This window comes from Ruditapes philippinarum, unplaced genomic scaffold (assembly GCF_026571515.1).
Source record: "Ruditapes philippinarum isolate M1 unplaced genomic scaffold, ASM2657151v2 ctg2294_1_1_1_1, whole genome shotgun sequence".
Lineage (NCBI taxonomy): Eukaryota > Metazoa > Mollusca > Bivalvia > Venerida > Veneridae > Ruditapes > Ruditapes philippinarum.
The window spans coordinates 50,493-71,810 of NW_026853178.1; the positions used below are offsets into that span (position 1 = coordinate 50,493).

The window sequence follows — 21,318 nt, forward strand, 5'->3', positions numbered from 1 at the left end:
ATGCAACGCTCCGCCCATACTGAGATGGTGTATACGCTTCGCTTGTTGACATTTAGACTGCATTGAATTGACCTTGAACTTGATCAGCCATTAAATTAATCGTAACAAATAGATGTAGTTTGTTTATTTCAAATGAAAAATGCACGACAGAAAACATCTTCACTAATAGGGTTTTCGTGTTAGAGACAAGGAAAAACAACGGAGAAGTTAAAAAAATTCTGGAAAAAATGTCAAACATGTACGTAATGGATCAAAACTGTTTTGTCAATAAATATCAGAACGTTATTTTTACATTTGCATCCGTTTAGATTATCGAAGCGTACTTATTATTCAACATTTATATAAAAATGAAGTTGAAAAACAATCCCATCGAATAAAAAAGATGTCATTTATAAATTTTGACTTTTATATCATGCTGACTGTCTTAAGAGACCGTTTCATTAAGCGACCGTTTTTGGTGTTTCCCTTGCCCGGTCGCTTAATACACGTTTGACTGTAAATATAATATTATATTCGTGTAGATTCGATACTTAATTTATTGAACTTGTTGAATAAAACAATATTATGCTTGCCAGAGGCTCGCATAATATGATGTCATTCAACTCGTTCCATGAATTTAGTATTAAACCTACGCTCCTTCAATATCCTCTATAAATTATATATCTGCTAAATTACATGGGTCATACCTATATTTAGCTGGCTTTCACAAAATTGTGAAGGGTAAAAACATGAAAAGTAGATTAGACTGGCATGGTTTGTTTTATTGTTCTTTAACACCTATTTTAACACATTATTTGGTCATATCTTGGTGGACAGATTTTGATCAAACTTATAATTCACTATTCAGTCAGTACATATTTTGAATTTTTTCCCTAAGTGAACGATAGTTTTGTCCAGATTGAAAATGGACAAGTCTTATGAAGATATTGAATGTGGTTGGGGTTAATAATCAGATGTTTATGATACCAATCATGTAACCAACCATCTATTTCAAAATCTATGACCAACTAATCTTATTTTTCACTCACAAATTGTTAAGTTTAATTGTAATGGATTCTTAAAAATATGCAAATAATGGCTATATGACAAAGAACACATAAAAATAATAGAATAATTTTTTTATTTGATAAAAAAGCCCTCGCAAATCATCTTTGTAATTCTTTATAGATATATTAATGTTATGTTTATATTCAAAACTTAGCGTAAACATTTGTTGAAACAACCGCACAAAGTCTAAGCTAGTTTGATAAGTTACAAGCTGCATTAAAAAAACATGGAATAAACTTTTACATTGAAATACCCTATAGTTTAAACTTTGGTCAAGTACTTTCTGCAGGCTATTCAGATAGGAATAGTTTTATTCCAGTAATATATCATTGGCGTCCGCGCCAAAGCGCGGCGCTCTTATGGAATGAGATCAGATTTTGTGAAAGGGCGACAGCAACTTCTCGAGCCTTTTAGTCGGTCATAATAAAAGCCGAAAATTCCGATCGGTATGAGTGTGCTTGATTATTAAATAAGAATGAAATGTCGCGATATGTTACAATGAATTTTCGCAATGCAAACATTTACAAATGAAATAACCTTTTCCGTCAATAAATCGCGCTCTTCGGGTTTTTTTATTTATCATTTTTAGTCCACACAGTCCGGTTATCATTCATGGGGTATGTTATTGTTGTACATGTATCCTAGAATGATCAGTTGATGACCTAAAAATTCCAAAAACCTATTTATAGATATATCTTTTTATCACTCCTATCGGTAAATGCCGGTCTCTCCCGGTCTATTTTGACCAGGATTTACTAGTGACCGGCGAATAGTACCACACGTTTATTGTCCGGTCTCTCCCGGTTTTGGAGTAGATGTTTGATATCGTTACAATTAGAAAAAAACAACAATAGCATGTTTCATTTTATCTATATGAGATAAAAACAATAAATATGTACACGGATTTATATGTAATATAAATCCGTGATATGTACAATAATTGAGAAAAAGGTACATTTTTTATGGTATTAAAATGACATTATCAACTTTGAAACATTTTATTTAATTATTCAATTTGTTATCCTGTTTAGTAAAGATGCCGAGGAATTATTCAAAGTTACAAATTAGATTTTATGAATTATTCAATTGATCGATAATTTAAAAAATGATAAAAAAATGCAATGTACATGTACATGGTTTAAGAATAAACAATATTATATATTGAAAGATAAACCATAATTTACTGACTTTTTCCAGTTAAGCTTTGACTTATAATCGTCGGTCAATATGACAATTGAATTCTTAAAAATTTATTTTACAATTTTAATAAAAAAGAGTAGTAAAAACTCAGTATTAAAATAGCACATAAAACACAAAAAAGAATAAAAGAAAACAATATTCATAAAATTTGTATTTTTTTTTAATTAAAATTAATAGATATTACAATTATTGTATAATAAAACAATTACGCTCAAACATGATCAAACATGGTAATATAACCAGTGTCATATTTTTACTAACTTAAAGTGTGAACAGATACCTTAAGGGGGTCTTCGCTAATAGCGATAACATGTACATAATAAGGGACAAATGTGTGGTACGTGTTGATCATGCGTTACACATATGGATTATAAATGATTGCATACATGTATATCCGTTGCTATTAATAACCACGATCATAAAGAAATAACAAGTAATATTCTAATCTCTAGCATGCCAATCAAAGTTCATAATGAACAATGTCTTTCGTCCGCTCATTCATAAGTGGTATACATTTCTGGTAGTTTATAAGAATATCTTCTCATCATATGTGTACTAGTTCATCTTCACTTGCTGCATTTCTTGCTTGGACGCCCTTTGATGCTTTGCATCAATGCTTTTCTTGTACACTTTAATGTTACCAAGATTTTGACCCACATACAATCTGTTTGTATCCTGGCAGTATGTCACACCTACTGGTCCATTTATTCCTTGTTCTCTATCAAGAAGTATCTTCACCTTGGTCAGGTCAGGTGATAATTGATGTATATTGTGTGACCAATATCCACATACAAACACTGCCCCAGACCTATCTACAGTCAATTGATATGGTATTTCCAACTGGTCATCATTGTAAATGGCCTTGACTTTCCCATCAAAAGTTACATGTAAACCTATCACACAGTTCTTCTTAAAGTCAGATACATATATAACTGTGTTGTCTGCACTGATTGTTAAGTTACGTGGATCAACAAACAGACATGTCCCATGCTGATCTTTATCAAATGTTTTCAATACTTTACCAGACATGTCAAGTATCTTCACTGCCGCTGGAAAAGTGTAAGATACTATAAGTTTGTTGTTACTAAAGGCAACGCCACGGCAACATCTTCCTACTTTTATATCTTCATTGTTTGTCACTGTCATATGCTTAGAAAATTTTATCAGTCTTATTATTCTAAGTTCAGGAAATGTGACAGCAACTTTGTTATTGTCAACTTTAGCAACAGCCCAAAGCTCTGAGGAGAGGTCTATTGTATCATATGATGTAGTGCTGACTGATATATCCTTGAATATAATTAGTTTACTAGAATTAAAATTTGTAACCAGAAGACAGTTTTCAGATAATAAGCATAAAGATGACAAGAAGTTAACTGTGAATTTTATATCTGTGTAATAACTTGCAGTTCTTTGTACTTCAGATTCATGTATATCTTGATAGGTGAAAAATTTGTCACAGTCTTGTATATTGGTAATATTTAGTTCAGAAGCTTTGCATTCTACATTGAATTGTCTTTACATTGTTTATCTGCATCTCGTTTCAATTGTTCAATGAATTCTTCACCTTTCTTCATAGCAACAAACAGTTGACATCTTTGATCTGTAGTTTGATGATGCACCAGCTCTGTTGATATGGCTTTTAGTTTTATTTTCATTTTAGAGGTTTTCTCTGTGATTGCCTGCAAAACTGTCTCATCACTCTTTTTTATGATTTCAATTTTCTCCTTTATTTCATTTTCCTCATCATTTAACAACTTTTCTAATTTCCTTTGATTATCTTGTTATTTTTCAATTTTTTCATTTTTCTCTTGTTTAAGTCTTTTTAAAGTTTCTTCAATTTCCTTCTCAAAGTTTTGAATCACTTCTTTCTGATGATTTTCAAACACTGACAATATTTCTTTCTTTTTTTTCATGACTGTATCTAATATCTTTATTTCTTGTGAAACGACATATTTCATGTTTATGTTCACAGGTTTTTCTGTATTTTCCAAATCTTTCATTAACATATCAAGATTTTCATTAAGTTCTTTAATTTCTTGGCAGTTTTCAATGCCTGGAACAAGAGCTGGCAAATGACTGACCATACTACAGTTCCCATGGTCCTGAGTCTTGCATTCATTACAGGCAAATTTCTTACAATCTTGACAATAGAACTTGACCAATTCATCCTGATGAACAGAACATTTCTCTAGACAGAAATCCTGTGGCATTTTATCCTTATCTTTTATAGTGTGTGATTTCATGTATATTTTATGGTATTTTAGACAAATTCCACACAAGTACTCAAAACATTCCTCACAAAATCCCTCAGCAGGAACATATTGCTTGTCATGTTTATCACAAACCTCACAGAACATTTCTTCAACTTCATCAGAGTCCTGTGTAAATGAGGTACTGAAATCACTTCCAACTGAAAATGCCATAATTCAGGTACTTTGATAACCACACACTTGTGTTTTCTTTAAAATAATCTCAACATTTAAAGTAATACCGATATTAAATCATAGTTATCTATGATAACTACAGCATCACATGATAATCCCATGACAAATTTTACACAACGATAACTACAATCTTATCATAAGGTACTCAAATAAGGTCAGTGTTTTGATAATAGTAGTACAAATGTTAAAATGTACATTCCTTGTCAAATGAAATTTATTATGTAATTTGTTATCTTTTTAACCAAGGTTGATAACAATATTGAAGAATATACATTGCTGACTATTCATATGTTTACTATATGAGGCTGAATACAAATCTGAAATGCTCATCAGTCTTTATGATTTACTTACACTTTGTTTAAATCCTCAAGTTAGGAAAATGTTTTTTAATGAATTCATACATTCTTCATCATTTAGACTATTGTTACACTATTTTTATCATTGTACTACATTATATTTCTGGTATTAAGGACGTTTTCACGGGGTTACCATTCTCGTTTTTGAGTTATCTGCCCCTGAATCAGAATTTACTACTTATTTGAGGTCATTTAAAGGGCAGATAACTTATACATACGTAAATGAATTCTTGATTTCACTTCTGGATAATGTTTTTCTTTTTATTGTTGAATAAAAAACATAATTACATGCAATTCCTTATATCATTTCTGTTATTTTTTTTTTCAAAGAAATTCATAAAAAATAGGCCAATTTTTAAGAAACAAGAGGGCCATGATGGCCCTGAGGTCGCTCACCTGTATATAGGCCCCCAGAGCAGGGCCAGTTTAAACCCCAGGGCTTTTATTTGAGCAAACTTGGAAGACACCCATTAGAAGATGTTTCATGATGTTAAGTTTTTACTACACACATATAATGAAAAACAATGACCTCCGCCCCCCCCCCCCCTTTGGCAGGGCCAATTTAAACCCAAGGGCTTTTATTTGGACAAACTTGGTAGACACCAACAAAAAGATGTTTCCTGCTTAAAATCTAACCTCTAGCTCATTGGGTTTTTTAAAAGAAAATTTTTAAAGTTTTTACTATACACATATAGTTAAAAACAATGACACCTCTGGGGCGGGGCCAGTTTTAACCACAGGGCTTTTATTTGAACAAACTTTGTAGACACTTACTAGAAGATGTTTCATTCTTAATATCCAAACTCTAGCTATTTGGGTTTTTTCAAAGAAGATTTTTAAGTTTTTGCCATTTGTTTTTGCTATTTGGGTTCTTTAAAAGAAGATTTTTAAGTTTTTACTATATGCATATAGGGAAAATCAATGACCCCCTGGGGCGGGGCCAATTTTTACCCCAGGGCTTTTATTTGAACAAACTTGGTAGACACTCACTAGAAGATGTTTCATGCCAAATATCTAAGCTCTAGCTCTTTGGGTTTTTTAAAAGAAGATATTTAAAAAATTTTCTTTTGGTTGCCATGGCAACCAGAGTTCTGCATGGAATTAAATTCTTTGAACAATTTTTAAAGGTGACCACCAAAGGAACATTCCTGTGAAGTTTGGATGAAATTGGCTCAGTGGTTTATGAGGAGATGTCATTTAAAGTAAAAGTTTACGGACGGACGACGGACGGACGACGGACGGACGACGGACGGACGACGGACGAAAAGCGATCACAAAAGCTCACCCTGTCACTTTGTGAAAATGCACAGATTAAGAGAAGAAGTGGGGAAAAAAACTATCCACTCTGAAAATGTTCTTGAAATTTTGCATATTGACTAAGACGAAGGTAATCTTCATGAAAATAAGAAGAAAAAAATGTGTTGTTTCGCTTCATTGTAAATTATCTGCCCTTGAATTTAACGAAAAAGTCCAATTCAAGGGCAGATAACTCGAAAATGAGAATGGTGACCCCAATTTTTTTCCGTGTAAAATGTTTCTGTAATCATATTCTATAACATGCCAAGTTTAAAGAAATTCTATTGAACAGCTTTAATTTTGCCTACAATTGTCTATATGAAAACTCTGGAAAATGTCTTTAAATCAATTGAGTAAACCTCCTATCATTTACATCTAATGAGTTATCTGTTGTTCAGGTATTTTATTTCAACATTTAGTTTTCCATATTTTTCAACAAAATGATTTGTATCAGTTGTTCATTTGATCATCTGTCATACTGTATTTGACAAAGTCATATGATAATTTTTTTTTGCTGAAGTTCTTGTGCACAGTACTCACAAAGTTTTGGACATGTTTTATCGCATTTGTGTTTCGACAAGCATTATCAGATAAATGTACAATGTATATCTATATATACATACATGTAAATTTTGTATAACTTTATCACATCAAAAGTACTTGATCATACAGTATGCATTACTACATGTATTTTGATGGTTCATAAAGAGAGCAAATGTCTACATTCAAATAAAAAAGAAAACTAGAAATACGTCTATAGGACATGGGTGCCCCTAACACTCCACTGTTTTGTCAATATACTGACTAGCTTAAATATTTTTTGGGCTACAAGTGACACAAGTTGAAAACTGAAAATCTTAAAATTTACTAAGTCAAGGTAAAAACTGAATAAATCCACAAGCAAACCCCTAGGTCAAGGTGCACAACTACACATGCTGACCAACATTCTTGAAACTTTCAGGACTACAGGTCAAACACTTTTTAAAAAGCAAGTTATGAGCCGGTTGAAATGGAATGTTAGCCTGGGTTCCAGTCTGTCGATTTTTTTTATGTGCTTCTGTTCGGCAAATCGACAGCCTGGGGAAATACAATTTTCGATCGAAGCGCCACCTAGTATACACCCCGAAAATTACGGGTGTTATAAAAGAACGATAACTTTCTAAAAATAGAAACGGAATTTCCACGAAGTGATTCGAAGCTCAATGAACAGTTACGGAGCCTCGCTTTCAAAACACCATTTCCGATTAAAAACTAACACTAGTTGACAAAGGTTATTGCATGATGAGTGAATTTGATTAATAGGTGTGATTATTGAAAGTAGATAAAGTGTGTAAGCATCAGATAATTTTGCTGGACTCAATTTATAATGGTAAATGGCGTCAAATTTTCAACATTTATTATCTTCGCCTCGATTTCGATTTAGTCATGTAATTTGTTGGTCACGTGCTAATCGGTCTATTAATAGGATTATCATTAGTCAATAATTACATGGGAAATCCCGCAGGTTTCCCCAGGCGTTGATACTATCAAAACCAGAGATGTTGTGTTATCTATGACGATCGAGTATGAAATAGCGCGTAAGTTATGAATAAGCAAAAAAAAATATCAACGCCTGAATCCCAGGCTAATGGAATGTAACAGATAATAATATACCATTTCTTAAAATTAAACAAAAAAAATTTGCGTGATACAAAGTTAATCAAATGCTTTTAGTGTCCAAACAATATTTAACTTGCTTTCTATATATATACTACTCAAAATTTGCTAAAGATCACTTTTCTACAATGCTTTACTTTTGTGTATTTGTAATAAATGTGAAAATTGATGAATTCAATATAATTAGTTAGGAATTGGTTTTTATAAAAATAATGACAATGGAATAGTTCTTTGACGTCTGCCTGTTGCGGAAAGAGTGTGTTGGACGAAAATTAACATTTTGGAGATCACAAAGTGGAATAAAAAAAATCTTGAAAGTCAGGAAATGGTTTACATAGGGTGTTAAATACCGAGTAAGGTGTCTGTGGGCATTTATTATGGCCTGGCATCACTGCCGCATGCTGCTAATGAGCCTGTGGACCTTGTGATGAGAAATCTGGGTCCATTCCTCTATAATTGCATGTCTTAGCTTCTGAACTGTTGTTGGTTCATCGTGGCGGGAAGAAATGGCTTTCTACAGCATATCCCAAGTATGCTTTATTGGATTTAAATCTGTGGAATTTGCTGTCCTATCCATACGGACTTTAGTTGCGTCCTCAAGATATCGGAATGTGATGTGGGCACTGTGTGCACGTGCATTGTCATCCATAAGAATGAAATCAGGGCCGACTGCGGCAGCGTACATGGACATCTAAGATATCATTGACATACCTTACTGCCATCAGTGTACTGTTTTCAATGATGTGTAGGTCCGTTTACCCCTGAGCCCTTATTGCCGCTCACACCATGACTGAACCCACGCCAAAAGGGTTGTGTTCTGCAATGCATGCTGGAGCTAAGTGTTCATATGGACTTCTCTAAACCCTAGCCCATCTGCCCGTGAAGTCCACACAAAACCTTGACTCATCATTGAAGAGGACCAGGGTCCAATCATTAACTGTCCATGTGACATGAGTCTGTGCCCATTGCAAACGCTCTTGAATACTGCGTTGTGTCAAAGAAATGCGAATTGCTGGCCTCTGTAACCACAACCCAGCATCATGCAACCTGTTTCTAACAGTTTTTGTGCTTACACGCACACCAGTTGCATTCTGGAAGTCATAACGTAAGGTCGTAGCGCTCGAGAACCGTTGGCACCTGGCCTGAAGGACAATAAATCGTTCCTGGGCTTGAGTAGTTGAATGTTCCCGACCTTAAGCGTGGCCCTACAAGACATTTCCAGTCATTTGGAATCGGTTTCACATCCTGGAGACAACACTCTGGGACTCCACATGAAGATGGGCAACATGCATTTGGTGAACAGCTTGCCTCCAACATTTCAATACCCCTGTTCATCTCATCTTCACTAAGACGACATCTATCCTGTCGATTTGCCATAGTTTGTTAATTTCGAAAACAGTTTTGTAATAAAAAGAGTGAAGTCTCACTGCTTGTACAAGTTTAAGTGAAAGCACATGGCCATTAAACACCAAATTTCCATGGGTGTGCTTTTCCATGTACTTATTAAGCAAGGTGTACATAACATACCGATAACTTAAGTACACGATTATGAGGTCCCTGTACAGATGTATCTTTAGCAGAAATATGATTTTAATATGATAATAGGAAGGAAATATGCAATGTCAAAAAGATGATCCTTAGCAGATTTTGAGTAGTATATATATATATATGACCTGTTTGTAGTTAAGTGGAGTAAATTCAATACATAAAATGAAAAGTTTGACATGCTTAATATTTTAACATCTGGTAAAGGGGTGAATCCTCCGAAACGGAGACAATGATGTTTCTGTCTGTTTGTTTGTTTGTTTCATTTTACGCCTTTTCCCAACAGTATTTCAGTCATATAGGCGGATGATGTTTCTGCTTGAGTTTAGTTGGTATCGTATTTTTATTTCATCACAGTGATAAATCATATATTACTTTGAACTGTTTCCTTTCAACAGACATTTGTGCCATCTAATATGGCCTGCAGTGTTCACTATTCAGTCAGTACATATTTTGAATTTTTTCCCTTTTAAGTGAACAAAAGTTTTGTCCAGATTGAAAATGGACAAGTCTTATGAAGATATTGAATGTGGTTGGGGTTAAAAATCAGATGTTTATGATACCAATCATGTTACCAACCATCTATTTCAAAATCTATGACCAACTAATCTTATTTTTCACTCACAAATTGTTAAGTTTAATTGTAATGGATTCTTAAAAATATGCAAATAATGGCTATATGACAAGGAACACACAAAAATAATAGAATAATTTTTTTATTTGATACAAAAAGCCCTAACAAATCATCTTTATAATATTTTTATAGATATATTAATGTTATGTTTATATTCAAAGCTTAGCGTAAACATTTGTTGAAATAATAACACAAAGTCTGAGCTAGTTTGATCATTTACAAGCTGCATATCTGCAAAGATATTGAGTAAGATTTTATATTGAAATAGTTTTAACTTATGTATTTTCTGCAGGTCATTCAGAGAAAACTAATTTTATTCCAGTGCTTTATCCCAAAGATAAATCATACACTTTTAATGTCACCAAGAGTTTGACACACATACAATCTGTTTTTATTCTGGTAGTATGACACACCTACTGGACATTCTATTCCTTGTTCTCTATCCAGCAGTATCTTCACCTTGGTCAGGTCAGGTGATAATTGATGTATATTGTGTGACCAACATCCACATACAAACACTGCTCCAGACCTATCAACAGTCAGTTGATATGGTTTATTCAGCTGGTCATCCTTGTAAATGGCCTTGACTTTCCCATCAAAGGTTAAACCTATCACACAGTTTTTATTATAGTCAGATACATATATAATTGTGTTGTCTGCACTGACTGTTAAGTAATGAGGATCAACAAACAGACATGTCCCATGCTGATCTTTATCAAATGTTTTCAATACTTTACCAGACATATTAAGTATCTTCACTGTTGCTGGGCTGTTTGTGTAAGATACTATAAGTTTGTTTTTACTATAGGCAACACCACGACAAACTTTTCCTACTTTTATATCTTCAGTGTTGGTTACTCTCATACACTTAGAGAATGTTATCAGTCTTACTGTTCCAAGTTCAGGAAATGTGACAGCAACTTTGTTATTGTCAACTTTAGCAACAGCCCAAGGCTCTGAGGGCAGGTCTGTTGTATCATATGATGAAGTGCTGACTGACAAATCCTTGAATATTATCAGCTTCATAGAATTTAAACAAGTATATAGAAGACAGTTTTCAGATAATAAGCATAAAGATGACAAGGAGTTAACTGTGAATTTTATATCTGTGTAATAACTTGCAGTTCTTTGTACTTCAGATTCATGTATATCTTGATAGGTGAAAAATTTGTCACAGTCTTGTATATTGGTAATATTTTGTTCAGAAGCTTTGCATTCTACTTTGTAATGATGAATTGAATTGTTTTTACATTGTTTATCTGCATCTCGTTTCAATTTTTCAATGACTTCTTCTCCTTTCTTCATAGCAACAAACAGTTGGCACCTATGATCTGTAGTTTGGTGATAGACAAGTTCCGTTGATATGGCTTTTAGTTTTATTTTCATTTTAGAGGTTTCCTCTGTGATTGCCTGCAAAATTTTCACGTCATCCTTTTTTATGATTTCAATTTTCTTCTTTATTTCATTCTCCTCATCATTTAATAACTTTTCTAATTTCCTTTGATTTTCTTGTAATTTGTCAATTTTCTCTTTTTTCTCTTCTTCAAGTCTTTGTAAGGTTTCTTCTATTTTTTTCTCAAAGTTTTGAATTATATCTGTCTGATGTTTTTCAAACACTGACAATATTTCTTTCTTTTTTTTCATGACTGTATCTAATATCTTTGTTTCATATGAAGCAACATATTTCATGTTTATGTTCACATGTTTTTCTGTATGTTCCAAATCTTTCATTAACTTATCAAGATTTTCAGTGAGTTCTTTAATTTCTTGGCTGTTTTCAATTCCTGGAACAAGGACTGGCAAATGGCTGATTATACTACAGTTCCCATGGTCTTGAGTCTTGCATTCAGTACAGGCACATTTCTTACAATCTTGACAATAGAACTTGATCAATTCATCTTGATGAACAGAACATTTCTCCAGACAGAAGTCCTGTGGCATGTTATCCTTATCTTTGATGGTATGGGATTTCATATATATTTTATGGTATTTTAGACAAGTTCCACACAAGTACTCAAAACATTCCTCACAAAATCCCTCAGCAGGAACATATTGATTGTCATGTTTATCACAATGTTCACAAAACATTTCTTGAACTTCATCAGAGTCCTGTGTAAATGAGGTACTGAAATCACTTCCAATAGAAAATGCCATAATTCAGGTACTTAGGTAACCACACACTTGTGTTTTGTTTAACATAATTTCAATATTTAAAGTAATTGCCAATATTAAATCATTATTATCTATCACAACTAGATCATCATATGATCATCCCATAACAAATTTTACACAATCAAAACTATCTTATCATAAGGTAATCAAATAAGGTCAGTGTTTTGATTGTTAAAATGTACATTCATTGCTTCATATAAATTTTTATTATCTTTTCAGGGTGTATCAAACTTGGTTGAAAACAATTTTAAAATAAATAGAAATTGTTTATTATTTCTAATAGGCTGCATATGAATTTGAAATGGTCATCAGTCTTTATAAATAAAAGAAAGATTTACTAAAACTTCAAATTTTCAAGTTAGGGAACTGTTCTTTTATTAATAAAATCTTCCCCATTTAGACTATTGTTGCAATATTTGAGGGAAATTGCAGTAAGAAACTCTAAAATTACACAGTTAAATTTCAAAACTGTAGAGCAAGAATAATATTGGATACAACACATATCAGACTTCACAATCAAACTGAATGATGTTCTCTGAAAGAGTTTATTACAAGAGCCAGTCTCCCTTAATAGGTTTCGGACTTCTTGTTGATATCTCTTGTAGTTTTAGAGTTATGTGCTGGACCAAATTCACAGTGTAAAAATGAAAACAAAGCGCATTAACTCCAAAATTAGGCAAGTCAGAGTTACAGTTCTTTTGCACTGCACTTCTACTAAATGAGATCTATCTACCTACTAAATTTGTTGTGGATATTTTTGTGGTTTCAGAGTTATGTCCTAGACAAAGTTCAAAGAGTAAAAATGAACAAAGGGCAATATCTCCAAAATTGGACAAGGCAGAGTTTAGGTTCTCATGCATTGCACTTCTACTAAATGAGATCCGTCTACCTATAAGGTTTCTTGTTGACACATCTTGTTGTTACTGAGTTATGTCCCAGGCAAAGTTAAAAGTGTAGAAATGAATAAAGGGCAATAACTCCAAAATTAGGCAAGGCTGAGTAACAGTTCTTTTAAATTGCACTTCTAATCAATTAAATCTACCTACCTACAAAGTTTCTTGTTGATACCTATTTAATATTTACTATTTTACATACTTTTTTTAGTAAATAAGTCCCTCCCTCATTATATGCAACACCTTTTTACTAATATAGAAAATATACAACAAAGATCATATAAGCATTGGCAACTTTCAGCCTAAAATCTTTGACTCAAATTCAATAGAAATTTCCTCCTATATATTCAATCAACTCCCTTTCACCAACAAACAAACTTTCATATAAGAGAAAATGCCAAGCCAAGGTCACACTCTACTCTTTTTTTTTCTAAAGTCAAACACACCAGAGAAAGAATAATTATCATAGTAAAGACTACTCCTACAAAACATAATTTTCTGGTAAAAAATAAAATTCAAATTTCATATTTGACCTTGACAGCCAAGGCCATTGCAAAGTGAAGGTCACAATTGAATTAATCATCATGTTTATTTTGTCATAAGTGCTCTTGTCTAAGAAAAAATCAAATCCATAAATAAATAACAAAATTATGACAATAATGAAAATTAAAAAAATTCAATAATTTGGCAGTAAAGGTCAATCAAAGGTCAAGGTCATCTAAGTATTTTTCAACAAATCAGTTTTGTCACATATGGTCTTTGTCCAAGTATGAATCAAATCTGTAAATAATCAATAACATAAAAACAAAGGTGTGGCAAGCAAATTTCAATAATCTGTCCTTGACTGTCAAAGTCAATTAAAGGTCAAGGTCATACTTGAATAATTCAACATAGTCATGGTATCTGGAGTTGTTGCAGCCCTAACAATCTAACTAGCATTTACTGCCATTTATTGAATCTATTGAACATTGTCTCAGCTAAAATTTATTTATTTAAACATTTGAATAGAGGAACCGGTCTCGAGCTATCAAAACTGAAAAATAATAAAGAATAATAAAAGAAAAGATTGTTGTCCTGGCTTGTCAAGTCATTAGAAATGTTGAATCTCCCGAAGATATTTTCTTTTCAGTCATATAGCTTATTGAGGATCAACACTACTAACACACATTATGGATATGCTCTCCAATTATTTGATCTATTCCTAAACCTGCCAAATTATTAACAAATTTAACATGAATTTTCCTACTTAGCTTAAATCCTGAAATAATGAAACAAACTAACATCTATTTTCCTGTTTAGAGTACCATAATCTGACAAATTTATATAATAAACATGTACATGGTGTGCATAATAAAGTGTACATGATGTACACAAGAGCGCAGGAGTGTTATAAAGCCATTTAATAGAAACGATATTACACTAGTGTAATAACACTTTGACGTGAAGTCATTTGCGCTATATATAAACATAGTGTTAAAGCGCGCTAATGTTAGCGTTACACTATAGGCGCGTCGTTGAAAAATTACTCATTGTAACAGTTTACTGTTCTTATTTTATATATGTGATAAAAAGAATATTATATTCATGTAGATTCAATACTAAATTTATTGAACTTGTTGAATAAAACAATATTATGCTCGCATAATATGATTTTATTAAACTCGTACAATAAATTTGGTATTAAACTACACTCATTTAATATCCTCTATATATTAATCTCTGACAATACATATATTGAATTTCTATAAATTTTTTATTTGATTCAAGTGATTTCCTATAGTCATAAATTAATTCATATCCTGTAGGGTCAGTTTACTATATTTCATCAATGTAGAAGCTCTTCACTTTTAAACAACTGCTTCAAGGGAGGTAACCAAATAATAATTAATTATTAGCTTTTAACAATACTGTTTTAAGTTTACCAGTCCTGTTTCTTTCAAATATATACTATTCATGGTGGATGGTGAAGGCTCCAACAATATTGTCTCTTTTGGTTGATTGATTTTTTTTGTTGTTGTTTCGTTTTGTTTTTTAGTTAGTGGGAATTTGAATGCCAAGATAAGAAGTCAAAATGATACATACAAGCAATTTGCACTTAATTTGCTCTTGTTTTCTGTTTTTCTCAGTGTGTTCTGTTTTAAAGTTTATGTGTTTTTTTTGTAGTGCCACATATAAAAAGGTAAATGGCACAGGTACCAACATAAGTAAATAACTATAATCCCTTCATGACCTTGAACTATAATTTGGCTTAAGAATTTACCTTGTGGTATATCATAGCCCTTTTCAAGTCCATGTGGGTTTGATGGTGTGACACAATCTAGGTTTACTTCCTTCCGTAGACACTGGTCAATATCAACAGCACTGAAGAAAGCCACAGTCTGAAAACGCAACATTCTATAAATAACTTTTATGTTATAACAACATCAAATATTAAAATGTATGTGTATCACACATAGAAGATGACATGAGTTGCCATTTTAAACACAAGCCGGTTGAACCGGGTGATGTCTCTGAATAGGTTTTGGATACAGAAAAGTATACTTTTGTAGTTTTAGAGCTATGTCCTAGACAAAGTTCAGAGTGCAATAATTCCAAACTTTGGCAAGGCAGAGTTAGGGTTACCCAATAAGATCTATCTACCTACAAAGTTTCATGTTGATATCTCTTATAGTTTAAGCAAAGTAAAAAAATTAACAAAGGGCAATAATTCCAAAATTGGGCAAGGCAGAGTTACGGTTCTTTAGCACTGCTCATCTACACAATGAGATCTATATACCTACAAAGTATCATGTTGATACCTTTTGTTGTTTCTGAGTTATGTCCTGTACAAGAAAAGCGAATGGATGGACAGACAAAGGGGCGACTAAATGCTAATCATATGCTCACCTTTCGTGTAGCATAAAACGAAACCAGGTTTAGAAAATATCATAAAGTAAGTGTAATATTATTTGTAAATGTTTCGATGAAACATCAATAATTGTCAGATTCTTTCATCACATGATCAGAACAAGTATCTGTGTGTTTACATTTAAATAACATTAATATAAAGGGGGCGTCCTTGGCAGAGTTGTATAGGTCATTAACTTCAAACCACTTGCCCCTTACAGCTGTGGGTTCGAATCCGGACAGGGAGTTTGGATTCTTTCATATGAGGAAGCTATCCAACAAGCTTATAGAGGTGCCCGTTTTTGCCTGAAATAATACACAGAGGAGCACCTGAGCTTCTTCACGATCTTTTTAGGGCTCTAAGAAGCCCTTAGCCTTCTCTGTGCCTGACTCGGACCTCTGTATGAAAATAGCCATTATGATAGAACGACATGTATTATCGGGAGAAAAGGCGTTATAAAATGTAATGAATGTAATGTAATGAAGATAGCTCATGGGAAGGCTTGCACCAGTGTGCATATGCCGGAACAGAGCTTTCAGACATAATAAAGTGAAAGATTGTTCTAGGGATGGCAGAAACAGTGAGAATTTGTCTGTCTATGCAATAACCTAACATTCGGAAACTTAAATAATGAAGATAGCACATGTGAAGGCTTGCACCGGTGTGCATATGCCGGAACAAAGCTTTCGGACATAATAAAGTGAAAGATTGTAATAGGGATGGCAGAAACAGTGAGTATGTGTCTGTCTATGCAATAACCTAACATTCGGAAACTAAAATATTGAAGATAGCTCATGGGAAGGCTTGCACCTGTGTGCATATGCCAGAACAGAGCTTTCGAAAGTAATAAAGTGAAAGATTGTTATGGGGATGGCATAAACAATGTATGAGAGTGGTCTACGATAGGGCTGCCTCCTTGTGGCGTAGACTGGAAATGTCTCTTTCTATGAAAGAGGCGGCTAACAGCCCTTAATCAACATGATAAATAATTTTTCACCTATTTTTTTGTTTTTTTACATCTGTTTCTTGAACGCAATTCTATCAGATGGCATCCAATCTTAACTAAATTATGCTTAAAATGTGCGTATGGATATTCTGTAAACATTGATGTATGTTTCAATAATATCCAACAAAGAATTTTAAAGCTATACCCGAAAACCTACCCCTCTACCCGGACTTCCGTCATTTTTGAAAAGTTTTAGATTTTTTACCCCTAATTTTTGCATGTAAATAATTTATTGATCATTCGATTCTTTTAAAAATAGTCTTAAAAAGTGCCAATGTTTAATATATTTACTAAATATGAAAAGTTTTTCAATATTATTTTATGAATGGGGTGAATAATTTGAAATATGCTACCCCTGTATCATAATCTTCGCCTATTTTTCGTTTTTTACATCGGTTTCTTGGACGTAATTCTATCAAACGGCATAGTATCTTGACAAAATTAGGCTTAAAATGTGCGTATGGATATTCTGTAAACATTGATGTATGTTTCAATAATATCCAACAAAGAATTTTAAAGCTATACCACGAAAACCTAACCCCCTACCTGGATTTCCGTCTTTTTTTAAGAGTTTGAGAATTTTTACCCCTAACTTTTGCTTGTAAATAATTTATTTTTCATTTGATTCCTTTGAAAATAGTCTTAAAACGTGCCCATGTTTAATATATTTACGTTTATGAAAAGGTTTTTAATATTATTTTATGAACCTGAGGTTTTCCTCCACCAGTAAAGCTGGAAAGTCACCATATCACCTCCACTGTAATGGTGCGATCATAAACACAAGCAAAATAAGAGGGCCATGATGGCCCTGAAATCGCTCACCTGTATATAGGCCCCAGGGGCGGGGCCAATTTTAACCCAGGGGCTTTTAATTGAACAAACTTGGCAGACACCCATTTGAAGATGTTTCATGATAAATATCTAAGCTCTAGCTCTAAGAAAATTTTTAAGTTTTTACTATACATATACATGTATAGTGAAAAACAATGACCCCCCTTCTAGGCGGGCCAATTTTGTCCCCAGGGCTTTTATTTTAACAAACTTGGTAGACACTCACTAGAAGATAATTCATGCTTAATATCTAAACTCTAGCTCTTTGGGTTTTTGAACAGAAGATTTTTTAAGTTTTTACTATATACATATAAGAAAAATCAATGATCCCCGGGGCGGGGCCAATTTTAACCCAGGGGCCCTTAATTTAACAAAAATGGTAGACATCCCATTAGAAGATGTTTCATGCTAAATATCTAAGCTCTAGCTCTTAAGATTTTTTAAAAGAAGATTTTTTAAGTTTTAACTATATACATAAAAGCAAAAACAATGACCCCCTGGCGCAGGGTCAATTTTGACCCCCCCATGGCTTTTATTTGAACAAACTTGGTAGACACCTACTAGAAGAGGTTTCGTGTTTAATAGCTAAACTCTAGCTCTTTGGGTTCTTTAAAAGAAGATTTTAAAGTTTTTACTAAATGCATATAGGGAAAATCAATGACCCCCTGGGGGCGGGGCCAATTTTGTCCCCAGGACTTTTATATGAACAAACTTGGTAGACACCCACTAGAAGATGTTTCATGCTTAATAGCTTAGCTCTAGCTCTTTGGGTTTTTTAAAAGAAGATTTTTTAAGTTTTTACTATATGCATATAGGGAAAATCAATGACCCCTGGGGCGGAGCCAATTTTGACCCAAGGGCTTTTATTTGAACAAACTTGGTAGACAACCATTAGAAGATGTTTCATGCTAAATATCTTAGATCTAGCTCTTTGTGTTCTTTAAAAGAAGATTTTTTAAGGTTTTACTATATGCATATAGGGAAAATCAATGACCCCCTGGGGCGGGGCCAATTTTGACCCCAGGGCTTTTATTTGAACAAACATGGTAGACACTCACTAGAAGATGTTTCATGCCAAATATCTAAGCTCTAACTCTTTGGGTTTTTTAAAAGAAGATGTTTTAAGTTTTTTCTTTGGGTTACCATGGCAACCAGAGTTCTGCATGGAATTAAATTCTTTGAACAATTTTTAAAGGTGACCACCAAAGGAACATTCCTGTAAGGTTTGGATGAAATTGGCCTAGTGGTTTATGAGGAGATGTCATTTAAAGTAAAAGTTTACGGACGACGGACAGACGGACGATGGCCGGACGCAGGACGAAAAGCGATCACAAAAGCACACCCTGTCACTTTGTGACAGGTGAGCTAAAAAACAAAACATTAATCTAAACTGCTAAAATGAAGTAAAAGATAAAAATGAATAGACAAATCATAATACATGCTTACTAAAGGCAGATCCTTAAGACCAAGTTTGTATGCAAATATTGAACGCGTTAGTAGATTGGTGATCTGTAGAGCTAGAGCTGCTCTGTAACAATCCTCCTCAGCCACCAGGTATCTGGAACAAAAAATTATATTCTGCAAATTACTCATCCAGTCTTAACTAATGCAATTTAATAGTATTTATGTTGTTTTAATTAGGAAATAGATATCAATTCTGAGTGCATTGTTCTAGAATAATGCACGGTTTGAGTTCAAATGCGTAGTAATATAATCACGAAGGCCATTAGGCCTGAGTGATTAATTACAAAGCATTTGAACGAAAAACGTGCATTATTATACAATAATGCACGAAGAATTGATATCTATTTCCATTCTAACACGTCAAGAAAAAATATAATTATTATTATAAAGTTGGACTTTATTTTTGGTGGTTAAATTTGTTTTCGCCTCAGAGTTTCCAATAGAAACGTTCTTTAATGGCCGTTCCAGTGGGTTGAAAAAAACTGTCGTTAAATCTACCGTGTGTAGAAACATTTTGAGAATAACGAATTTTGAAAACATTGATAAAACTTTCTTTATTTATTTTATTTCAGTCTATAATTTTCCAAGCGAAATACAAATTATTAAAAGTGAAATATATGTAAAACTTGACTCGTTTGCGACATTAAAATAGCGTACTTGATTTGATTGTTTTGCATGTGCTGTTTGGCGCTACATTGTGACGTCACGTAAACAACACTTTAAACGTCTGTACAGTGTTAACGACTGAATTAAAGATATTAGTGTTCGGATTCATTTTCTTAGTTAGACCATTTTCTTTCATTCTAGATAGTTTTCACAACAAAATTCGACAAAAAATTGTTTTGTTTATCAGATTTTTCAAACAAAATGGCGCCGTCAATGTGAAAATACACAGGGAGATAATAAGAACGGCGAGTGCATTGTTGTAGAATAATGCATGCTTCGGGCCTTCTTTGTTTATATGGAAAAAATTCCGATAGTGTTAGAATACATTTTTTGGTCATATCTTGACAGTCAATCCACCTAATCAGCTTTCCTGGACAACTAACCAGTAATTAAAATTTCTCCCCACATAATCAACTACTTATCCCATGATTTCTGAATCAGCAGTGATAGACAAATGACTATCAGACTCAATGATCAAGGTCAATTGTCAAAGCATAGAGAAATTTAGCTTTGCCCGAGGATTGAACCAATAACTCCTGGATTACAAATCAGCTGCTCTCCTTATTGAGCTTATCTGGTGACAGTCATCATTTCATTTACTTTGGTTTTTTAGTCAGCTTAAACACAATAAATGTCATATGGCAACTTTTTTTTCTATGCTGGTAGTGGAATACATCTGATGCTCTTTCACACACTGAGTTGAACCAGTGGCATTCTATAAGCTTATTGGACACCTTGGAAGACGGACAAAGTACCTTATAAATTTAAACTTAATGATATGAGAGACAAGTGTTTCAAAGTCAATAACCTTAACTTATTGGTCATGGGTAACCCATTACTGTCATGATAAATATTATTAATTATGAATCTTTTTAAATTCATTTTGATTAAACATGGATCTTTTTAAATTCCTTTCACGATAAGAATAAATATATATATATATGTATATCAAAACAATGACCATTCAATGTTTTTGCATTCATTTTAAGGATTCTTGTATGCCAGTATAACTGGACTTACCTGACTTCATCATGAATACTGATAGAAAACCGTCCTTTGATATTGTACTCTTCAAACAACCAACTCATACATGATAGCATCAAGTGGAGATAATCCACTGCTGAACTCTGTACGACCCAATTTATACGACTTGTCATAAACTGAAAATAAAACATCCCAGACAATGTTTAATTAACATCATAATTTATTTCCTGCATGAAG

The 21,318-nt window shown here is 33.2% G+C and overlaps 3 protein-coding genes across 3 annotated transcripts in view; all 3 read right to left on the minus strand.

Annotated features, from left to right (window-relative positions):
• LOC132736006 (DNA polymerase subunit gamma-1-like) overlaps positions 1-21,318 on the minus strand; it is an 88,002-nt gene that overhangs the window by 40,365 nt on the left and 26,319 nt on the right. Inside the window, exons 15-17 of the mRNA XM_060723050.1 lie at positions 21,118-21,257; positions 19,414-19,525; positions 15,504-15,621 (exon numbers count right to left, since the gene is read on the minus strand). Coding sequence (XP_060579033.1) covers positions 15,504-15,621; positions 19,414-19,525; positions 21,118-21,257 — 370 coding nt within the window. The remainder of the gene's footprint in view (positions 1-15,503; positions 15,622-19,413; positions 19,526-21,117; positions 21,258-21,318) is intronic.
• On the minus strand, positions 1,239-4,670 carry LOC132736004 (uncharacterized). The gene is made up of 3 exons (XM_060723047.1): positions 4,301-4,670; positions 2,889-3,746; positions 1,239-1,258 (listed from the first exon to the last, which is right to left on the minus strand). Exons 1-3 carry the CDS (start codon positions 4,668-4,670, stop codon positions 1,239-1,241), a joined length of 1,248 nt encoding a protein of 415 aa, XP_060579030.1.
• LOC132736005 (uncharacterized) lies at positions 10,521-12,435 on the minus strand. The gene has a single exon (XM_060723049.1). The coding sequence runs from the start codon at positions 12,330-12,332 to the stop codon at positions 10,521-10,523; it is 1,812 nt and encodes a 603-aa protein (XP_060579032.1). The 5' UTR covers positions 12,333-12,435.

What these genes read in the sequence shown, in the direction of transcription:
- LOC132736005 (XM_060723049.1), bottom strand. Translation starts at nt 12,332, where the DNA reads ATGGCATTTTCTATTGGAAGTGATTTCAGTACCTCATTTACACAGGAC.
- LOC132736004 (XM_060723047.1), bottom strand. Translation starts at nt 4,670, where the DNA reads ATGGCATTTTCAGTTGGAAGTGATTTCAGTACCTCATTTACACAGGAC. An exon ending in TTTGCCAGCTCTTGTTCCAG is followed by an intron (nt 3,747 to 4,300) that starts GCATTGAAAACT and finishes AATTCAATGTAG; the next exon opens with AATGCAAAGCTTCTGAACTA. An exon ending in GTATGTGGGTCAAAATCTTG is followed by an intron (nt 1,259 to 2,888) that starts GTAACATTAAAG and finishes TTTTTAATGCAG; the next exon opens with CTTGTAACTTATCAAACTAG.